This window comes from Lissotriton vulgaris, chromosome 10 (assembly GCF_964263255.1).
Source record: "Lissotriton vulgaris chromosome 10, aLisVul1.2, whole genome shotgun sequence".
Classification (NCBI taxonomy): Eukaryota; Metazoa; Chordata; class Amphibia; order Caudata; family Salamandridae; genus Lissotriton; species Lissotriton vulgaris.
This window is the reverse complement of record NC_141698.1, coordinates 271,479,150-271,503,334: the sequence shown is the minus strand read 5'-3', so window position 1 is coordinate 271,503,334 and position 24,185 is coordinate 271,479,150. Positions and strand designations below refer to the sequence as shown.

Genomic DNA, 24,185 nt, shown 5'->3' with positions numbered 1-24,185 from the left:
ATCCCCAAACACCTTTGGGAACCTATCAAACCATGAACTAGATGTATCCTCTAACTCAAAATCCTCAACTACTGAAACTTGATCTTTCGTACCAGGTCTAAGTTCCATTTTGAATAACCCTTGATGGTACCAACCAAGGATATTGAGTCCTTTTTTAGCTACATAGACCTTACCTTCAATAGTTCTGTGTCTAAACACTAGAGTAGCCTCAAAGAATCCTGATAACTCTATTCGCCTTCCCTCATAAGAGAGCGGTCTTCTGTCAGGTGGATAAAGTGACCTTTCCTTCCATGTCTTTTCAAATAGCTCATCAGTTATCATCGTTATACGTGCCCCTGAATCAACCAATAGATCTAAAGGTTTATTGTCCACCAAAACTTCTACAATAGGGTCTTCACAATCTTCACTTTCATCCTTCACAACCACCACCAAGTCTGATAATGAGCTCACCACTTCCCCATCATCTTGTGTTTTTTCCCTATAAACTGTATTCACAGTGTTCTTTGAATTACAAAATTTTGCAAAATGCCCTTGTTTACCACACTTATGGCAAGACGCATTCTTAGCTGGGCACATTTTTGCATTCGGAAAATGTTCAGCAAACCCACACTTTGTACACACATTCCTTTGTTTGATTTTGTTTTGAAAAGATTTAGTACCTTTTGAGTCAGTATTCCCTTTATAGTCTAGTTTAAAAGGCACCTTTGCTTGAGATTTTGTGCTTTTCTGATTTCCTGACTCTTTTACAACATTAACAGAAGACTCTCTTTCTGGTTTCAACTCTTTTTTAGCTTTCTGTGAAAGTTCAATACTTTTTACAATTGATATAGTCTCATCCAATGATGGATTTTTAAGTGTTAATAACTTCTCTTGAACGTTCCCACAATTAGTATGAACAACAATCCGATCCCTTATTAATTGTTCAGTAAATTGTTCAAATTCACACTCTGGCGCTAGAATTCTTAAAGCTGCGACATAAGCAATTATGCTTTCACTATCCTCTTGTTTTCTAGTAAAAAACGTATGTCTTGCGACAACCAAACTACTTTCAACATCAAATTGTTTCTGTAAACTCCTAACTATTTTTTCAAACTCATCTAGTTCCTCCCCATTTTCACCTAACTGCGTTGCAGGCAAATGTTCTAACACTGCTTGCCCTTCGAATCCAAGATTATGTTCTAGAATAAAACCTTTTCTTTGTGCACTAAATCTGCTGCCACCAATTGCCCCTAAATACTTTTCAAAGGCTCTAAACCATACTTTCCATTTCACAGGAGGGTCACCTGGGAGCTGCAAAATGGAGGAGGGCTTGTACATTCTGCATATTTTCGGTTTAAATATTACATTGCAAATATGTAGTTGTTTAAAACCAACTGCTGTAAAACAATACAATGGAAAAAAATATATAAATAAATAATTCAAATGTAAATGCAAATTTACCAAATGTACAGTAGTAATAACATATAAGCAAAGATTAAGGCACAGCAAATCATACAAAAAGTGAAATTATACTTTCCCTCCAGAAATGTCAATGTGCCGCAGATCCATTAGATGGCACTGTTACCAAGAGAAATATCAAGCTGTATTTTGTCTTATAAATGCTTCGTTGTTGATTTTAAAGTTACTGTAGATGCGACATTGTCAAGCAGATTATGTTTTAGACGTGAGTTAATATTAAATATTTACCACACAGACGGAGTAGAGTTATCACTCTTTCCAAACTGAACCCTTTGTACTGAGGAGCACGATGAGAAACGTCTTGATTCAGTGAAAGACAGGTGATTCCAGCAACTAAGCAACGGAAGAAAACGTGTGACGTTGTCAAATCACGTCCTGTCTCCACTGTTCCACTGACGTTGCTTCAGTCAGACAGAAACAATCACCAATACCCGCTGAAGATTCCACAACGTCATCATTTGCTCTACAGCAGAAGAATGAACAGCTCTCCCGTTGATGAAAAACCATTGGGCAGCTAAAGGACGTCTAACTGCTTATTCAAGCGAGATACGTTAAAAGTACAATGTTAATCTTGCGCTTTCGATGAGAACCAGCAAAATATATTTTAAAACATAGATAATATAATTTGATGTCTCGCAAATATTTTGTCTCGAGCAGTAGAAAAAAAGTGCCTTTTACTGCCAAATTCTTGCTGTTCAAAACAGAATTGCCAACATTTTCCTTTAAATTGAAGAAAATGATGTTTACTCAGTTTATTTCAACGTTTCCAGTTATTTCATTTGAAAGCCGATGGTATGAATCTTTTCCATATCAGTAAAACTGAAATGAAGCTACAGACATGAGTCTTCACCGTTTTTAAAGCATTCCACAGTCGTAAAAAAGTTGTTGAACACAGCTTTTGATACACGCTGAGATCCTTGATCCCATCAGCGTAAGAGTTAAATACAGCTTTTGATACACGCTGAGATCCTTGATCCCATCAGCGTAAGAGTTGAATAAAACAATATTTTCCTTCCAATTCAACTCCAAAGACAGTTGAAAAGCTTGAACACACGTGGGTTAGGTGACTAATGGCCAGACCTCGTCGCCAATTTGAAGTAAGCCCACACAACCACAAATGATGGGTCCGATCTTATTTAATAGCCATTAGTCACAAGAGCTCCCAGGAACTGACAACCAGGAATCCTAGGAACAGTATTCAAAGCCCAACATTCTGTATCCATAGAAATGATCATGACATAGTAATGTTCTGATATAAAATAGACATAAAAGATGAAACTAGATTACTACAGTTACATAAAAATAAGTATCACATTATACTACAATCACTTCGCTACTACCTTATAAATTAGAAATAAAAATGAATAATATGTCAACTAATTTTTAATTTGTAAATAATAATTTATTGTTCAGAATTTTCATAATTTAATAGAACTTGTAGCATGTCCTCATCTGGAATTTCCTCTTCAATCATATGATCAATCTCCTCATTAAAAGTGTTCAATGATGATTGCTTGTATTCTATTGTATCTAAACATTCAATAAATTCTTCGTCTAGAGATTCATCAAAAAAATCATTAATGTCATCTCCTCCTTGTGATAAAATGGTGCTGCCAATATCCGTGACATTTTGAATTTCAAGAAATGTAGTTGTAATTTAAAAAAGAAATTTCCTTGGTCTGTTTTTTTTCTTCTTTTTTAGTTTTTTTAAAATTCTTTTTCCGAACGTTTTTAATTTTTTTTGGTATTTTTATCAGAACAAAAACAAAAATAGGGAATGCCAAACTGCTCAACAGGAGCAAAAAAAAGGGGAAAAATTAGGGCTGGGGAGGGCAGCGGTGTTCTTCCCTTTTGCGAACAATCAGGAGGATACTCTGCTCTCCAACACAAAGCAGTTCGTTACACTGCTTACACCTAATGTTGATGTCAGTGAAAACAGGCTGAATGTTGGGTATCAGCTCCACTGATCCTCCTCTCCCCGATGATGTTGCTCCTATGGTGGAAGTCAAGGCGCCATCTCTCGGGGCATTCCGTGCCAGGTCCCTGACACTCTCCCGGGCATAGTTCTGGGGGTGCCTCCTTTGAACATGCCGAATCATCGTGGAGTTCCCAAAACTATATTTTTTGGTACGGTCACCACGAGAAAGAACAGTGTGGCAAATCTTGCACTCCACTTTAGGTGCATTTACCTTTTTCTCCCCTTCTGGAATTGTAAAAAATTTCCATATGAAGAGCTCCTTCACTTTTGGCTGAGGAGGGTCCTCCTGGAGAAACTCATCAGAGTCATCACTGCTGCTTGGTGGTCTTGCAGCCATTCTTTGCAAAGAATTGAAGACACGAAGAGAATAGGTCTTGCTCTCTCCAAAGTGAAAGAGGTAGTGAAGGAAATGGTTGGGATTTTTATTAGTTGTAAAAAAAACTGTTAACATCCAATGAAAAGTGTTATTTTAAGGTCACATGACTTGACGTGCTTACGCTGCGCGCACCGAATCGCTTCCGGGGGCGCTTACGCGGCACGTACGTAGGCGCTTCCGGGGGCGCTTACGCGGCACGTACGTAGGCGCTTCCGTGGGCGCTTACGCGGTGCGCCTAAATGATGTTTTGTTAGATTGTAGGAAATGTGTTTAAAGTTAAAATATGGTTATTTAAAATCAAAAATACTACTTTTATAAGTATGCCACTAAATGTCTTGCATTATTATTTACTTTAAATACATACTTTTTTCTTCCGCACGGGGGAATAGTGCTCTCGCTACGCTACCGGGTGCGCTTACCGGTGCGCGCACCTTGAGCGCTCCGGGGTAAAATGATAAAAAATAAAAAAAATGAAAAATACTTTGGAAAATTAATTTTATAAAAAATATAATAATTAATAGTTATAAAAAAACTAAAAAAACGTAATAATTCACTTTAAAAATCGTAGGTTAGAAACTCGAAATTGCAAGGAATTAACTTTTAAAAAACCTTAGAAATTCACTGAAAAAAACATAGGTTTCACACCAGTTATAGTTAGCTGAACATTTTACTCATACAAAACCATTGAAATTCCCACGTTATAGTTAGTTGGACTCACTATAACTCGCGCGCCCGCAATCCACTGCTGATGATGTCACATATTACATCCTTCATGACATGGTCAGTAACATCACTGATGACATCACTGATGACATCTCAAATGACATCACTGATGACATCATCCATGTGATAATACGATGCACCTCCTCACACTCTAATCTAACCTTTGATACACCCAGTGTTAAATACAAACTACCATTCCTGAAATTATTGACACACCAATACCAGTTACTACATACGCACTCACTGATTCCTAGGTGTACACACACATCCACTCATTCACCCATACAATCACTCATACATACAGTCACTCATCAATACAACACTATCATATGCACTCATACACCTATACAGACACTCACACACTGCCACTCATCCATGGAGTTACTCACACACCTAGTCTGTCATGCAAAGAATCAATCCCATTTCCTCATCTATACAGTTATACACACAAAACCTTACTTATTTACACATAGACTAACACATACTTACTCTCTTTTACAATCACTGATACAAGTACACATTGATAGAAACTGTCACTTATGCAATCACAGGCTGTCATGTATAGTCATTTATATATCCCAACTCTCACATGCACTTTGTTTTACATATGTACTTACTTGGACATGTAGCACTGAGATATCCATTCACTCACCAACACACCCATGCACACAGTCAACCGCCCATACAGCTGTTTCCACATGCACTCTTGAACCCATACACCAAGTGAATCAACTGCTCACACATCTATGCACAGAGTCACACACCTCCCAGCCACCTCCACACACAGTCACCCTCACATACAAATACTTGGGCAACCAATCAATAACACATATAGCCACTCATATAGCTACTGATCAACACATGCAGCACCTTACACACAACAACAGACATAATGATGCACACATTCAGACACTTTAGTCACTAACCCATGCATTCAGTAAGACACATTTAATCACTCACTCATACAGTCAGTCACGCACCTACAAAATCCTTCATCCAGACACTCATACATACACTCATTCTTCAATATGTAAAAAATATTTTTACTTTACAGAAACACACATTCACTGGATTTGAGATGTTATCAGTGATGTCATTTGAGATGTCATCAGTGATGTTACTGACCATGTCATGAATGATGTAATATATGACATCATCAGCAGTGGATTGTGGGCGCGCGAGTTATAGTGAGTCCAACTAACTATAACGTGGGAATTCCAATGGTTTTGTATGAGTAAAATGTTCAGCTAACTATAACTGATGTGAAACCTATGGTTTTTTTCAGTGAATTTCGAAGGTTTTTTAAATGCTAATTCCTAACTATAACGAGTGTGAAACCTATTTTTTTTTAGTGAATTTTAAAGGTTTTTTAAATGCTAATTCCTAACTATAACGTTTGCGAATCCTATGGTTTTTTCTGTGAATATATCTATATATATATATATATATATATATATATATACACACCACTCCTTCCTGCTTCTCCCAGCTCGGCATGCAATATATATATATTATACTCAAAATGTAAGCTTGTGGCCTCAATAAACCGCAACACAGCTGCAGATAACTTGCTGGTTGCAGAGTTTTAAAAATAACTCGTAGAGAGGTTTAAAGATATTGAAAGTGCAAAAGCTTAGCATACAGACTGCATTTGTCCCTTTAGGTGAATATTGGGCTGTGGTGTGCTCACAAAGCAGATGAGGGTCGTATTTCGGAAACCAACCCTGTCCAGTGAGGGGTCATTTGTCACCATAGCTTCCCTACCGTCCTCTTCCAAGAAAGGGATAATCCGTGTTAAATCAACTACAATTTTACTTGATCCACTATACTTGTACGGTTGATCCTTTATAAAACGAGTGGCAGAAGAGCTGCTGGGTATCGGGGGAACCTTACATGACTTATTATAACACCAGAGGCCAAGGCGCACCCCCACCCTGGAACTGAGGGCAGCCACTGATATGATGTCAGCACATCAGTCTTTTCCCGCACAGCTTTGGGATGTCTATCCCATGGATCAGTCTAGTCGGGACCTGAAGCAGTGGCAAGGTGTCCTCTTCCTTGTTGCTCAAAGCATAATCTCTGTGACTTGGGGGCGTGGTCCAAATCTGAAAGACAAAATAGAACAGCTCCAGTTTGAACCTGGTGATTTTAAAGGAAACGTCATGCAATTACGTGTAGGAATATTCAGAGAAACGCTAAATATTATTAACCCTTTGACACTTATTAAAATATTCTGAACCTTGGTTCAGTGCACGGGTTAGCCCTCAGTTATCATGGCGGAACCCTTGAGGGACCAAATTAAAGAAGGTAAGGCCATTGGACATATTCCAGGGTTATTCTTTGTGGGCCTAAAGCCTGCATCCTTCCTTACTTCAGACTTGCACTTGTCTACTGTTTCTTACATGACGGAACCTCTGAAGGCCTATGTTGGACGTCCTCCTCCCAGTTCAGTTCCTTTTACAACAACATCACAACCACATTTTCTCCACACATCTTGAAGAGATTTCCACTACATTTTCCAACCATCCTATTAAAATGAGTAAACCTTTTGATAGTATGCGAAAAGGGAAGTGCCTGAGATTGCATAAGTCTCTCTTCTGGAGTCTTGGAATCACCCTTGTCTTGCCCTTGAACACACAATTTTGCAGAAATTAATATTTAATACATACCAACTACCTACAGGAATGCGTTAGCTTGCAGATAATTATCTAATGCAATTGTTTACCCTTCACCCTCGTTAAATGTAGCTACGTGCACAGGTGTTTGAAATGACGTGCATTAGGCAGTGACATCATTCAATATGATCTCCCTGAACACATTTCACCCTCTCTCTGGTGATCAGGCCTACAATTGGAGTTTGCATGGGATTCTCAGCTGCATGTGTTGCTTAAGCTCAATGAAGCTTCCAAAATGGCAACAGATGAAACATTAAAGTAGGTGCTCTAAGTGGGTAGGGTCCTGCCGTGGCTGGGCCCTGGCTAAGCAAAAAATAAAGCGATACAAAAGGGGATGATGGACGGAGCGTTTGAGCAAATCAAACACTCATCCCCAGTCAACGGATCTGGGTTTAATCCATCACCATTCTTTAGTTCACTAAGCCACCCCAGTTCAGACATGGCCATATGCAAATCAGTCTGACCCTGTGCCTCATGGGAACAGTCCAGCCCGAACTGCCAAGCCATGTCTTCCCTGGACCGGAAACAAGCATCCTGGGACCGGTTTCAGATTCATAATCCTCATCAGCCAGGCTATCTTGAATCCAGTGGCCAAGTGAGCAAGGGACTCACATCTGAGCATACCCTGCCAACTTAGGGCGAACAAAGCGAAACAAAAGGGGATGATGGACGGAGCGTTTGAGCAAATCAAACACTCACCCCCAGTCAACTAATCTGGGTTTAATCCATCAGCATTCTTTAGCTCACTCAGCCACCCCAGTTCCGACATGGCCATATGCAAATCAGTCTGACCTTGTGCCTCATGGGAACATGCCAGCCTGAACTGCCAAGCCATGTCTTCCCTGGACCGGAAACAAGCATCCTGGGACCGGTTTCGGATTCATAATCCTCATCAGCCAGGCTATCTTGAATCCAGTGGCCAAGTGAGCAAGGGACTCACGTCTGAGCATACCCTGCCAACAGGGCGAACAAAGCGATACAAAAGGGAATGATGGACGGAGCGGTTGAGCAAATCAAACACTCACCCCAGTCAACTGATCTGGGTTTAATCCATCACCATTCTTTAGCTCACACAGCAAATATAAACCATGGACACTGAGCCAGGGCCCTTTGGGGCCCTAAATTACTGTAAAAAACCTGCTGAAGAAAAACAAAACTAGCTTCTGGCTTGTCATATGCTAGTGCTGCAACTAGGTGTCACCAGAAGTCCTCTTTGTGGTACAAGGACTAAGTGACAGGCAGCTATTGTTGTTTAGCATTTGTGTTCACAGCCTACAACATTACTTCTGCCAATTCAAAAACCACTGTGTTGGCACTTTTAAACTTGCCTTGTCCAGTTTTTCTGTTATTGCTTTTGGTCTGACTCCTGAACACAGGTGCAAAATAAACTGTTATCCTGCTGATTCTGATTGTGCTTTACCCAGTGAGACCCCCATTTATGACTTTGTCAAACACAGGCTTCTATTTAACATGTATTAATTACATAGTCCACACCTTGTTGAATGATTTCTCAAGCCACATCTGTTTTAGGGCTCCAACACCGTTTTCATCCCACTCGAAGCACTGACTACACCTTTTATTGAGTTAAAAGTTCTCGTAATCGCCATTAACGTGTGTAGTTTTGTAGTTATGATCTAACTAAAAGCCAAGAAACTCTTATTGGAATTTTGCTCAAGAGAAAATGGCACACAGGTTCAATCTTACCATAAAGACCCTTCCAGGAGGTCTAATTGTGTCACTTCAACCCCTTGTAAACTACATTCAATGAAAGTCAGTTTTTTTCTGTCATTTCGAAAAACACTCACCTTTCTCCTACTGTCTTTGTCTGCAGACGTCAAGCGTAACACGCCTCTGTTGTCAACATCCCACACACCGCTTGCTACCAAGCTTCCGTGCCGCTTCTTCTTGGAGATGTCTGTGTGGTGAGCTAGCGCCGGGGCTGTGGGTGCCTGCCTCAGGTGACTCAAAAGGTCCCCTTTGAAAATCTTCCAGCGATTCTGCTCCAGAAAGACCCGGGAGAGCTCATCATCACTAGGAAAGACCAAAAATAAATTAATCTTGTGATAGATAGCAATTCATTCTCTTGCTGCGTCTCCTTGAAAAAGCTTGTTAAAATGTTGGAGAGTCTCTTTAATACTTGTTGATATTCATGCCCAGATATTTCTTGTAAATACCTAGGCTTTCCTGTTTTCAGTGTCTTTTTTTGGTAAATTGTAGTGGGTGTTTTTCAGTGTTTTCCAGTCGTTTCAATACCTTAAAAACAGTGGTTGCACATTTTCGTGCCATTAAAAACAACAGAAAATTGCAAAAAACACAGTTGATGGACAGAATGCAGAACAATGTCTTACATTCACCCCAGTATAAAGATCTGGGCCTAAATCCATCGTTTTTGTGCTCTCCACACCACCCTAGGTCAGACACTGGCTATATGCAAATCAGCCTTGACCCTGTGCCTCATGGGAACAGTCCAGCCCGAACTACCAAGCCATGTCTTTCCTAGACCGGAATCAAGCATCCAAGGACCGGTTTCTGGCTATCAGTCTTCTTCAGCCTGGATAGCTTGACTCCAGTGATGTGGAGAGCCTGGGACTCACGTCTGAGCATACCCAGCCCACTCGGGGTGAAAATTGCAAAAAACACAGTTGATGGACAGAATGCAGAACAATGTCTTACATTCACCCCAGTACAAAGATCTGGGCCTAAATCCATCGTTTTTTTGCTCTCCACACCACCCTAGGTCAGACACTGGCTATATGCAAATCAACCTTGACCCTGTGCCTCATGGGAACAGTCCAGCCCGAACTACCAAGCCATGTCTTTCCTAGACCGGAATCAAGCATCCAAGGACCGGTTTCTGGCTATCAGCCTTCTTCAGCCTGGATAGCTTGACTCCAGTGATGTGGAGAGCCTGGGACTCACGTCTGAGCATACCCAGCCCACTCGGGGTGAAAATTGCAAAAAACACAGTTGATGGACAGAATGCAGAACAATGTCTTACATTCAACCCAGTACAAGGATCTGGGCCTAAATCCATCGTTTTTTTGCTCTCCACACCACCCTAGGTCAGACACTGGCTATATGCAAATCAGCCTTGACCCTGTGCCTCATGGGAACAGTCCAGCCCGAACTACGAAGCCATGTCTTTCCTAGACCGGAATCAAGCATCCAAGGACCGGTTTCTGGCTATCAGCCTTCTTCAGCCTGGATAGCTTGACTCCAGTGATGTGGAGAGCCTGGGACTCACGTCTGAGCATACCCAGCCCACTCGGGTGAAAATTGCAAAAAACACAGTTGATGGACAGAATGCAGAACAATGTCTTACATTCACCCCAGTACAAGGATCTGGGCCTAAATCCATCGTTTTTTTGCTCTCCACACCACCCTAGGTCAGACACTGGCTATATGCAAATCAGCCTTGACCCTGTGCCTCATGGCAACAGTCCAGCCCGAACTACCAAGCCATGTCTTTCCTAGACCGGAATCAAGCATCCAAGGACCGGTTTCTGGCTATCAGCCTTCTTCAGCCTGGATAGCTTGACTCCAGTGATGTGGAGAGCCTGGGACTCACGTCTGAGCATACCCAGCCCACTCGGGTGAAAATTGCAAAAAACACAGTTGATGGACAGAATGCAGAACGATGTCTTACATTCACCCCAGTACAAGGATCTGGGCCTAAAACCCATCGTTTTTTTGCTCTCCACACCACCCTAGGTCAGACACTGGCTATATGCAAATCAGCCTTGACCCTGTGCCTCTTGGGAACAGTCCAGCCCGAACTACCAAGCCATGTCTTTCCTAGACCGGAATCAAGCATCCAAGGACCGGTTTCTGGCTATCAGCCTTCTTCAGCCTGGATAGCTTGACTCCAGTGATGTGGAGAGCCTGGGACTCACGTCTGAGCATACCCAGCCCACTCGGGTGAAAATTGCAAAAAACACAGTTGGACAGAATGCAGAACAATGTCTTACATTCACCCCAGTACAAAGATCTGGGCCTAAATCCATCGTTTTTTTGCTCTCCACACCACCCTAGGTCAGACACTGGCTATATGCAAATCCGCCTTGACCCTGTGCCTCATGGGAACAGTCCAGCCCGAACCACCAAGCCATGTCTTTCCTAGACCGGAATCAAGCATCCAAGGACCGGTTTCTGGCTATCAGCCTTCTTCAGCCTGGATAGCTTGACTCCAGTGATGTGGAGAGCCTGGGACTCACGTCTGAGCATACCCAGCCCACTCGGGGTGAAAATTGCAAAAAACACAGTTGATGGACAGAATGCAGAACAATGTCTTACATTCACCCCAGTACAAGGATCTGGGCCTAAATCCATCGTTTTTTTGCTCTCCACACCACCCTAGGTCAGACACTGGCTATATGCAAATCAGCCTTGACCCTGTGCCTCATGGGAACAGTCCAGCCCGAACTACCAAGCCATATCTTTCCTAGACCGGAATCAAGCATCCAAGGACCGGTTTCTGGCTATCAGCTTTCTTCAGCCTGGATAGCTTGACTCCAGTGATGTGGAGAGCCTGGGACTCACGTCTGAGCATACCCAGCCCACTCGGGGTGAAAATTGCAAAAAACACAGTTGATGGACAGAATGCAGAACAATGTCTTACATTCACCCCAGTACAAGGATCTGGGCCTAAATCCATCGTTTTTTTGCTCTCCACACCACCCAAGGTCAGACACTGACTATATGCAAATCAGCCTTGACCCTGTGCCTCATGGGAACAGTCCAGCCCAAACTACCAAGCCATGTCTTTCCTAGACCGGAATCAAGCATCCAAGGACCTGTTTCTGGATATCAGCCTTCTTCAGCCTGGATAGCTTGACTCCAGTGATGTGGAGAGCATGGGACTCACGTCTGAGCATACCCAGCCCACTCGGGGTGAAAATTGCAAAAAACACAGTTGGACAGAATGCAGAACAATGTCTTACATTCACCCCAGTACAAAGATCTGGGCCTAAATCCATCGTTTTTTTGCTCTCCACACCACCCTAGGTCAGACACTGGCTATATGCAAATCAGCCTTGACCCTGTGCCTCATGGGAACAGTCCAGCCCGAACCACCAAGCCATGTCTTTCCTAGACCGGAATCAAGCATCCAAGGACCGGTTTCTGGCTATCAGCCTTCTTCAGCCTGGATAGCTTGACTCCAGTGATATGGAGAGCCTGGGACTCACGTCTGAGCATACCCAGCCCACTCGGAGTGAAAATTGCAAAAAACACAGTTGATGGACAGTATGCAGAACAATGTCTTACATTCAACCCAGTACAAAGATCTGGGCCTAAATCCATCGATTTTTTGCTCTCCACACCACCCTAGGTCAGACACTGGCTATATGCAAATCAGCCTTGACCCTGTGCCTCATGGGAACAGTCCAGCCCGAACTACGAAGCCATGTCTTTCCTAGACCGGAATCAAGCATCCAAGGACCGGTTTCTGGCTATCAGCCTTCTTCAGCCTGGATAGCTTGACTCCAGTTATGTGGAGAGCCTGGGACTCACGTCTGAGCATACCCAGCCCACTCGGGGTGAAAATTGCAAAAAACACAGTTGATGGACAGAATGCAGAACAATGTCTTACATTCACCCCAGTACAAAGATCTGGGCCTAAATCCATCGTTTTTTTGCTCTCCACACCACCCTAGGTCAGACACTGGCTATATGCAAATCAGCCTTGACCCTGTGCCTCATGGGAACAGTCCAGCCCGAACTACCAAGCCATGTCTTTCCTAGACCGGAATCAAGCATCCAAGGACCGGTTTCTGGCTATCAGCCTTCTTCAGCCTGGATAGCTTGACTCCAGTGATGTGGAGAGCCTGGGACTCACGTCTGAGCATACCCAGCCCACTTGGGGTGAAAATTGCAAAAAACACAGTTGATGGACAGAATGCAGAACAATGTCTTACATTCACCCCAGTACAAGGATCTGGGCCTAAAACCCATCGTTTTTTTGCTCTCCACACCACCCTAGGTCAGACACTGGCTATATGCAAATCAGCCTTGACCCTGTGCCTCATGGGAACAGTCCAGCCGGAACTACCAAGCCATGTCTTTCCTAGACCGGAATCAAGCATCCAAGGACCGGTTTCTGGCTATCAGCCTTCTTCAGCCTGGATTGCTTGACTCCAGTGATGTGGAGAGCCTGGGACTCACGTCTGAGCATACCCAGCCCACTCGGGGTGAAAATTGCAAAAAACACAGTTGATGGACAGAATGCAGAACAATGTCTTACATTCACCCCAGTACAAGGATCTGGATTTAGGCCCAGATCCTTGTACTGGGGTGAATGTATGACATTGTTCTACATTCTGTCCATCAACTGTGTTTTTTGCAATTTTCACCCCGAGTGTGCTGGGTATACTCAGACGTGAGTCCCAGGCTCTTCACACCACTGGAGTCAAGCTATCCAGGCTGATGAAGGCTGATAGCCAGAAACCGGTCCTTGGATACTTGATTCCAGTCTGGGAAAGACATGGCTTGGTAGTTCGGACTGGACTGTTCCCATGAGGCACAGGGTCAGAGCTGATTTGCATATAGCCAGTGTCTAACCCAGGGTGGTGTGGAGTGCAAAAAAATGATGGATTTAAGCCCAGATCCTTGTACTGGGGTGAATGTATGACATTGTTCTACATTCTGTCCATCAACTGTGTTTTTTGCAATTTTCACCCCGAGTGTGCTGGGTATACTCAGACGTGAGTCCCAGGCTCTTCACACCACTGGAGTCAAGCTATCCAGGCTGATGAAGGCTGATAGCCAGAAACCGGTCCTTGGATGCTTGATTCCAGTCTGGGAAAGACATGGCTTGGTAGTTCGGACTGGACTGTTCCCATGAGGCACAGGGTCAGAGCTGATTTGCATATAGCCAGTGTCTAACCCAGGGTGGTGTGGAGTGCAAAAAAACGATGCATTTAGGCCCAGATCCTTGTACTGGGGTGAATGTATGACATTGTTCTACATTCTGTCCATCAACTGTGTTTTTTGCAATTTTCACCCCGAGTGTGCTGGGTATACTCAGACGTGAGTCCCAGGCTCTTCACACCACTGGAGTCAAGCTATCCAGGCTGATGAAGGCTGATAGCCAGAAACCGGTCCTTGGATGCTTGATTCCAGTCTGGGAAAGACATGGCTTGGTAGTTCGGACTGGACTGTTCCCATGCGGCACAGGGTCAGAGCTGATTTGCATATAGCCAGTGTCTAACCCAGGGTGGTGTGGAGTGCAAAAAAACGATGGATTTAGGCCCAGATCCTTGTACTGGGGTGAATGTATGACATTGTTCTACATTCTGTCCATCAACTGTGTTTTTTGCAATTTTCACCCCGAGTGTGCTGGGTATACTCAGACGTGAGTCCCAGGCTCTTCACACCACTGGAGTCAAGCTATCCAGGCTGATGAAGGCTGATAGCCAGAAACCGGTCCTTGGATGCTTGATTCCAGTCTGGGAAAGACATGGCTTGGTAGTTCGGACAGGACTGTTCCCATGAGGCACAGGGTCAGAGCTGATTTGCATATAGCCAGTGTCTAACCCAGGGTGGTGTGGAGTGCAAAAAACCGATGGATTTAGGGCCAGATCCATGTACTGGGGTGAATGTATGACATTGTTCTACATTCTGTCCATCAACTGTGTTTTTTGCAATTTTCACCCCGAGTGTGCTAGGTATACTCAGACGTGAGTCCCAGGCTCTTCACACCACTGGAGTCAAGCTATCCAGGCTGATGAAGGCTGATAGCCAGAAACCGGTCCTTGGATGCTTGATTCCAGTCTGGGAAAGACATGGCTTGGTAGTTCGGACTGGACTGTTCCCATGAGGCGCAGGGTCAGAGCTGATTTGCATATAGCCAGTGTCTAACCCAGGGTGGTGTGGGGTGCAAAAAAACGATGGATTTAGGCCCAGATCCTTGTACTGGGGTGAATGTATGACATTGTTCTACATTCTGTCCATCAACTGTGCTTTTTGCAATTTTCACCCCGAGTGTGCTGGGTATACTCAGACGTGAGTCCCAGGCTCTTCACACCACTGGAGTCAAGCTATCCAGGCTGATGAAGGCTGATAGCCGAAAACCGGTCCTTGGATGCTTGATTCCAGTCTGGGAAAGACATGGCTTGGTAGTTCGGACTGGACTGTTCCCATGAGGCACAGGGTCAGAGCTGATTTGCATATAGCCAGTGTCTAACCCAGGGTGGTGTGGAGTGCAAAAAAACGATAGATTTAGGCCCAGATCCTTGTACTGGGGTGAATGTATGACATTGTTCTACATTCTGTCCATTAACTGTGTTTTTTGCAATTTTCACCCCGAGTGTGCTGGGTATACTCAGACGTGAGTCCCAGGCTCTTCGCACCACTAGAGTCAAGCTATCCAGGCTGATGAAGGCTGATAGCCAGAAACCGGTCCTTGGATGCTTGATTCCAGCCTGGGAAAGACATGGCTTGGTAGTTCGGACTGGACTGTTCCCATGAGGCACAGGGTCAGAACTGATTTGCATATAGCCAGTGTCTAACCCAGGGTGATATGGAGTGCAAAAAAACGATGGATTTAGGCCCAGATCCTTGTACTGGGGTGAATGTATGACATTGTTCTACATTCTGTCCATCAACTGTGTTTTTTGCAATTTTCACCCCGAGTGTGCTGGGTATACTCAGACGTGAGTCCCAGGCTCTTCACACCACTGGAGTCAAGCTATCCAGGCTGATGAAGGCTGATAGCCAGAAACCGGTCCTTGGATGCTTGATTCCAGTCTGGGAAAGACATGGCTTGGTAGTTCGGACTGGACTGTTCCCATGAGGCGCAGGGTCAGAGCTGATTTGCATATAGCCAGTGTCTAACCCAGGGTGGTGTGGGGTGCAAAAAAACGATGGATTTAGGCCCAGATCCTTGTACTGGGGTGAATGTATGACATTGTTCTACATTCTGTCCATCAACTGTGCTTTTTGCAATTTTCACCCCGAGTGTGCTGGGTATACTCAGACGTGAGTCCCAGGCTCTTCACACCACTGGAGTCAAGCTATCCAGGCTGATGAAGGCTGATAGCCGAAAACCGGTCCTTGGATGCTTGATTCCAGTCTGGGAAAGACATGGCTTGGTAGTTCGGACTGGACTGTTCCCATGAGGCACAGGGTCAGAGCTGATTTGCATATAGCCAGTGTCTAACCCAGGGTGGTGTGGAGTGCAAAAAAACAATGGATTTAGGCCCAGATCCTTGTACTGGGGTGAATGTATGACATTGTTCTACATTCTGTCCATCAACTGTGTTTTTTGCAATTTTCACCCCGAGTGTGCTGGGTATACTCAGACGTGAGTCCCAGGCTCTTCACACCACTGGAGTCAAGCTATCCAGGCTGATGAAGGCTGATAGCCAGAAACCGGTCCTTGGATGCTTGATTCCAGTCTGGGAAAGACATGGCTTGGTAGTTCGGACTGGACTGTTCCCATGAGGCGCAGGGTCAGAGCTGATTTGCATATAGCCAGTGTCTAACCCAGGGTGGTGTGGGGTGCAAAAAAACGATGGATTTAGGCCCAGATCCTTGTACTGGGGTGAATGTATGACATTGTTCTACATTCTGTCCATCAACTGTGTTTTTTGCACTTAAAAACAACAGAAGCAGTGTTTTTCCGGTGTTTATGGAACATTTTGCTTGTATTTTTGTTTGCTTTCTGCACTGATAGTGCATGGAATATAGACAGTGTACGTACAGTGTATATGAGTTCCGAATACATTTTTACAAATCAAACTTATTGTACACCATACAATACTTCTTCAGTGAGTCTTTGGTCATGTGCGTTCGGTCCTTCCTTCCCATGTAAACTTATATCTGTGAAAAAGCCCTCTCAACATTGGCACTTGAGATGGGCAACGCCCAAAAAGGCAGTACACAATTTTCTAACTCTGCCCACTGACCTAGCTTTCCATGCCAATACTGGTGCCCCTGAAGATTGTGATTCTCTGGGATAGGTTCTGCAACATATGCGTTGAACTGTGCGCAATATTTGGATGCTGGTGCACTTAGAAACAGGTTGGCAAAAATACAGATAAAGGAGCAAACACTGTGGACTGCATTGACTGCTCCGTGACGAAGCTGCAAAAACACAACCGACATGGTATCATTCTGCGAGACCATCTTTGCATACTATTGAGAAAATAATGAGAAAGACAACATTTTCACAGTCTTCATGATCTCACCAAAGCTTGTTTTACTTCATTGCCAAATAAATGTCCCACGACGTAATGTGACTTTCTATGAGGATCTACAATCACTATATATATATATATATATATATATATATATATATATATATATATTATTACCTACTGGCGGTCGCCTATAGGTATATATAGTTAGGACCTAGTTACCATAGGAAATCCCCAACATTCTATTGGGAATAACTTTGGCGCCGATTGAGGAATCTGCGTGTAATTTTCCTTAAATTTGCTCATCTACGCTCCGCTCTTTCCCTGAAAGTTTCGGGGGGATTCGCCAAGCGGGGGCCGAGAAAAAAGGGGGGTCCCAAAACGTGTTTTCCCCATGTTAATTTCCATAGGGACCTTTAGACACGGCTACAGCCCGAACGGCTGAACGGAATTACACCAAACTTGGCAAAATGGTAGGGACAGGTATGCAGTAGTGCCTTTTCTTCATTTGGTGAAAATTCCTCCAGTAGTTGTTGAGAAAATTGAATTTGAGAAAATTATATATCTCTATGCGCTCAACATTCTATTGGGAATAACGTTGGCGCCGATTGAGGAATCTGCGTGTAATTTTCCAGAATTTTGGCCAGCTCCGCTCCGCTCCTTCCCTGAAAGTTTCGGGGGGATTCGTCAAGCGGGGGCCGAAAGGGGTGTCCCAAAACGTGTTTTCCCCATGTTAATTTCCATAGGGACCGTTAGACACGGCAACAGCCCGAACGGCTGAATGGAATTACACCAAACTTGGCAAAATGGTAGGGCCTGGTATGCACATGTGCCTTTGCTATGTTTGATGAAAATCCCTCCAGTAGTTCTTGAGAAAATTGAATTTGAAATTTTTCAAATGGCATTTTCTATGGGACCTTTAGACACGGCTACAGCCCGAACGGCTGAACGGAATTACACCAAACTTGGCAAAATGGTAGGGACAGGTATGCAGTAGTGCCTTTTCTATATTTGGTGAAAATCCCTCCAGTAGTTGTTGAGAAAATTGAATTTGAGCAAATTATATATCTATATGCGCTCACCGTACGCGCACCGTACGCCTACCGTATGCGTACGTGCGCGTACCCTTACGTGCGCGAGCGAGTTTCTGATTGGCTGGCAGTTGACTGTCAACATTCCAAACTGTCCAAACCAGGAAGTGTTGGCCACCATCTTGTTTTTCAGGAGAACTGAGGCACAAGAGAGCCCAAAACAAGAGTGGAAAACACGAAAAGGGGGCAGGGTAGAGACCCCCCAACCCTCTAGCCCTTCTCAGGGGGTCCCAGAAGGACCCCCAAAGGCAAAAAAAAAAAAAAAATTCGAAAAAATCGAGGGGTACGCACACCGTAAGCGTACGGTACGCACAACGGGCGCGTACCCCGCGATTTAAAAAAAAAGAATACATTTTTTTTTGCACTTGGTGATACTTCTGGGACCCCCTGAGAAGGGCTAGGGGGTCAGGGGGTCTCTACCCTGCCCCCTTTTCGCGTTTTCCACTCTTGTTTTGTGCTCTCTTGTGCCTCACTTCTCCTGAGAAACAAGATGGCTGCTCAGGTGGTCCCAGAAGGATAATAACATATATAAACGTTATCCGCTAATAGAATTAGCATTTACAAAACCTTTGAAATTTATTGAAAAAAAATATAGGTTTCACGCCTGATATAGTTAGGAATTAGCATTTAAAAAACCTTGCAAATTCACTGAAAAAACCATAGGTTTCATGCCTTATATAGTTAGGAATTAGCATTTAAAAAACCTTGCAAATTCACTTAAAAAACCATAGGTTTCAGGCCTTATATAGTTAGGAATTAGCATTTTAAAAACCTTGCAAATTCACTTAAAAAAACCATAGGTTTCAGGCCTTATATAGTTAGGAATTAGCATTTAAAAAACCATTGCTCCTATATAGTTAGTTGTACTAACTATATTTTGCGCACCCGCAATCCACTGCTGATGATGTCACATATTACATCATTCATGACATGGTCAGTGACATCACTGATGACATCTCAAATTACATCACTGATGACATCTCATTTGACATCACTGATCACATCACTGATGATATCATTCATGTGATAATACGATGCACCTCCTCACACTCGAATATAACCTTTGATACACCCAGTGTTAAATACAGACTACCATTCTTGAAACCATTGACACACCAATACCAGTTACTACATACGCACTCACTGATTCCTAGGTCTACACACACATTCACTCATTCACCCATAGAATCACTAATACATACAGTCACTCATCAATACAACCCTATCATATGCACTCATACACCTATACAGACACTCACACACTGCCACTCATCCATGGAGTTACTCACACACCTAGTCAGTCATGCAAAGAATCAATCACACTTCCATTTCCTCAACTATACAGTTATACACAAAACACCTTACTTATTCAAACATATACTAACACATACTTACTCTCTTATACAATCACTGATACAAGTACACAATGATCCATACAGCCACTCGCACATTCACTGGCTCTCATGTATAGTCATTTATATATGCCAACTCTCACATGCACTGTGTTTTACATATGTACTTACTTGGACATGTAGCACTGAGATATCCATTCACTCACCAACACACCCGTGCACACAGTCAACTGCCCATATAGCTGTTTTCACATGCACTCTTGAACTCATACACCTAGTGAATCAACTACTCACACATCTATGCACAGAGTCACACACCTCCCAGCCACCCACACACACACACTCAGTCTCCCATTCAAATACTTGGGCAACCAATCAATAACCCATATAGCCACTCATATAGCTACTGATCAACACATGCAGCAGCTTACACAACAACAGACATACTGATGCACACATTCAGACAGTTTAGTCACTAACTCATGCATTTAGTAAGTCACATTTAATCACTCACTCATACAGTCAGTCACGCACCTACTAAATCCTTCATCCAGACACTTATACATCCACTCATTCTTCAATATGTAAAACATATTTAAACTTTACAGAAACACACAGTCACTGGATGATGTCATCAGTGATGTCAAATGAGATGTCATCAGTGACGTCATCAGTGATGTCACTGACCATGTCATGAATGATGTAATATGTGACATCATCAGCAGTGTATTGCGGGTGCGCGAAATATAGTTAGTACAACTAACTATATAGGAGCAATTTCAATGGTTTTTGAAATGCTAATTCCTAACTATATAAGGCCTGAAACCTATGTTTTTTTAAGTGAATATATACTCGGGAAATTTTGCAGCAAAGGAAGTTTATTTCCAGTTACACGCTACGGGTTTCGACAATCCTATGTCTTGATCACACGTGAAAACAAACTGGTGGTGCAGGCATGTTTATACAACAAAGTAAACATAAACAAGGTAATGAGATTAGAGTACATAAGTCACATGACATTTCCTGTAACCCCATCAGCCATCTTGGAACGGAGTTAGATTATCAGTAAACATGCACTGTGCTATCAACCAGAAGTACTCAAATAAGAGCCTAAAAAATGGCTAAATTATTGTATTTAAGTTCTACTGCGTTATCAATTTCATTCGGCACTAGTCCGAATGAAATTGATAACGCAGTAGAACTTAAATACAATAATTTCGCCATTTTTTAGGCTCCAATTTGAGTACTTCTTAGTGGTTGATAGCACAGTGCATGTTTACTGATAATCTAACTCCGTTCCAAGATGGCCGATGGGGTTACAGGAAATGTCATGTGACTTATGTACTCTAATCTCATTACCTCGTTTATGTTTACTTTGTTGTATAAACATGCCTGCACCACCAGTTTGTTTTCACGTGTGATCAAGACATAGGATTGTCGAAACGCGTAGCGTGTAACTGGAAATAAACTTCCTTTGCTGCAAAATTTCTCGAGTGCGCCTATTGCTTTGAAGCAGAACCTTTGGATTATTCAATTCTTCGGCTGTGTGCGGTCCGCCGAATACAAGGCGCCACCTGACTTGGGAGTAAGAATCCCGGAAGGACCCTGTTGTGTGAATTTGAATATATATATATATATATATATATATATATATATATATATATATATAGCTTTGAATCTCCTTGCCCTCTGGTTCCCCACCGGCAGAAGTCACGGCACAGCAGCAGGTAAGCTTTTCACAGTTCTTTTATTTGTTTTTACACACCATGTGCAAAATCGGACGGCCTACGCATTTCGGCTTCACTAGCCTTCCACTGGACCATAGAGTCCTGATGTCTAGACCTTCTTTTTAAACTAAGTGAGCGTGCCCTTCTACCATTTCTATTGCTCCTCTAGACAGTCAACCTTATTTACACACTACGGCCAAAAGGTGAACGCCATTTTTTTGAGTGGTAAAAACGAAATTCTTACTTGTTTCAAAACATAATCAAAATATTTACAGTGAAGTACATGTAAAATCATTCTCAATTATTGAAACAAATTAATGTGATGTTATTCAATGCAGCATATTATCCAGATTTTGTTCTAGTGGTTTTTTAGCCTCTCCTTGTGAAGTACACAAAATTAATATTTCAAATTAAAAGTAATTTCAAAATGTGAGTTTTGCCACTACATTTTGTATATATGCGCTCAAAATTACCTAGATTATATACACTATGTACACTATCTACAATTAACTGTAACACTTTTCAGGTTCCATGGTTTCTAGATATATATATATATATATATATATATATATATATATATATATATATTCCTCATATCTGCCTTCCTCCCTTCTATGCTGCTGTCAGACAACAAGAAACAATGTAAATTATATATGTATTTAATGTAAAGGCGGTGGAGCAGGATTGACTGCATGAGCTGATTCGCTAGTGTAAGAGGACTTCTCTCAGGGAGTGGGGGGGGGCAGGCTGCCTGGTTCGAGTTTCGGGTTTAAGCCCTGTTAGGGCGGCGTGGGTTACAATATGTATTTTGTACCACGAGCCAGCTGTTTTTAATGTTGAATTACCTGAAAGTGCAGCAAGCACACACAAATGTGGCATATCTGGCAAACCACTGGGGAATCCAGATGGCCGCCGATATGGTGGGGATGTGTGCAAGCAAACATTCTACAAAGGGTTACTTCGGGGATCATAGTAGTAGAAAGGGTTTTGGGATGAGTCAGGGAGTGGAGGTACAGAATATATTGAGAGAGGTATAGTGTGAGAAATAGGGTAGTGCATTGGAGAGAGTGGTAGAATGAGGTATGGTATGAGTCAGAGTGGAGGTAGATGATATAATGAGAGAGGGACAAGGTGAGATATGATGTAGTGCATTAGAGATGCTGGATAGGGAGTAAAAAAATAAATATAAAGATACATACGTACATGGAAGATATATATGTATAAAGAAGGTATCTCTTCTCTGTTGTTTGTTCACTGGGCTTTGTAGGGCACAGAGAGGCTGGGGCTACAAGTTTAAGCATACTATCTAGTTTAGAAATTATTTGATGTAGAACCGTCTGTGCAGACAATTAGCTAGGTACTGGCGTCAAAAAGTCTCTGACTAGGACAGCAATGCTAACCCAGTACCAAGTATGGAGGCACAGACTCCGTAATGCTGTAGATGCACCAAAGATTGAAAGTCGGCATCTGCTAAAATAGAAGTGTCCGCCATAGGTTTAGAAGGCCCAAATCACAGTCAGATCTTTAGGACATCCACATAAGTGGGGTTAGCCCCAAGGGGGAGGGAGCCAGGAATGTAAAATCAGAAGAGGCATAGCACACACTGCACAGTTTAAAGTTAAGTCTGCACATTTTTAGTCAGAACAAGGGCTGGTTCGAATTTACCATAAAATCACAAAACTAGTTATGTTGGCATTAAGAATACGAACAGAAAATGCACCCTTGGGCAGCTGCGGGGTATAACATTTGGGGAGGAATGGCCAATAAGTATTAATAAATGCATTAGGTTTCACCTATGTGATTAATAATAAGCTGTTTTTGTTCTAAATTGTTATTGGCTGAGTAGTTGTACAATATAAGTTACAGAAAGTCTGTTAAAGTGTTATGACTCGTTTATGTACAAAAGGCAGTATATTGTGCTGTTACTAGTGGTATAGTGCAGGTAAGTAATAGCAGAATTTTGAAAAATGAAAGAGGAAAATAATAGAATGAATTGATGTAATAGCAATAATGTGTGTTTAGAGGAGTTCTGTCAACTTTTTGAAATGATGCCCCTAGTGTCTGCAAGATAACTGCATTTGTGACTGCCTGTTAAGTAGTAAAATATAGCTGTGTTTGCAGGAGTGATTACAACTTTTGTCCCAGGTTCCCCTGCACCTGCTGCACCATTCAATTTAGGACCCTATTGCCTGTAGGGTAACTGCACTTGTGTCTGCCTTTTAAGTTTATATTAAAAACAATAGATTTCACAAGCACAGCCAAACCCTTTACAGGCGAACCCTAATAATGAGAGTGATTACTTCCCTTTTCCAGTGGGAAATATGGTAAATGTGCACCGTCCCAGCGGCCATATCTATGGATTTGTATAAACCGCTGTGACAGTGGTTCATACATAGCCATTGAAAAGTTTGGTGTCTGTCCATCATTTGTGACTGATGCTTACGACAAATATTTGCTGCACAGCCCTGCTTCCTGACTGCTTGCACACCTGTCTCATTCAGCACACAACACAAAATGTGTGCTTGTTACCTAAAATAACAATACATGCTACGAACTGTGCAATGTTTACAATCTGTCTGACTGCCTACAATAAGAGTAAACAACAAATAGTGCCAGGTGTATACTCTGTACCTGTGAAGGATTTACACAAGGATCTAGGAAACGACACC

At 42.8% G+C, this 24,185-nt stretch overlaps 1 protein-coding gene across 1 annotated transcript in view; it reads right to left on the bottom strand.

The window, feature by feature from the left end:
- Positions 1-6,331: 6,331 nt before the first annotated feature.
- LOC147685114 (cyclic nucleotide-binding domain-containing protein 2-like) overlaps positions 6,332-24,185 on the bottom strand; it is an 827,522-nt gene continuing 809,668 nt past the window's right edge. Inside the window, exons 13-14 of the mRNA XM_086942419.1 lie at positions 9,016-9,241; positions 6,332-6,640 (exon numbers count right to left, since the gene is read on the bottom strand). Of these exons, the coding sequence (XP_086798545.1) occupies positions 6,500-6,640; positions 9,016-9,241 (367 nt within the window). The 3' untranslated portion in view covers positions 6,332-6,499. The remainder of the gene's footprint in view (positions 6,641-9,015; positions 9,242-24,185) is intronic.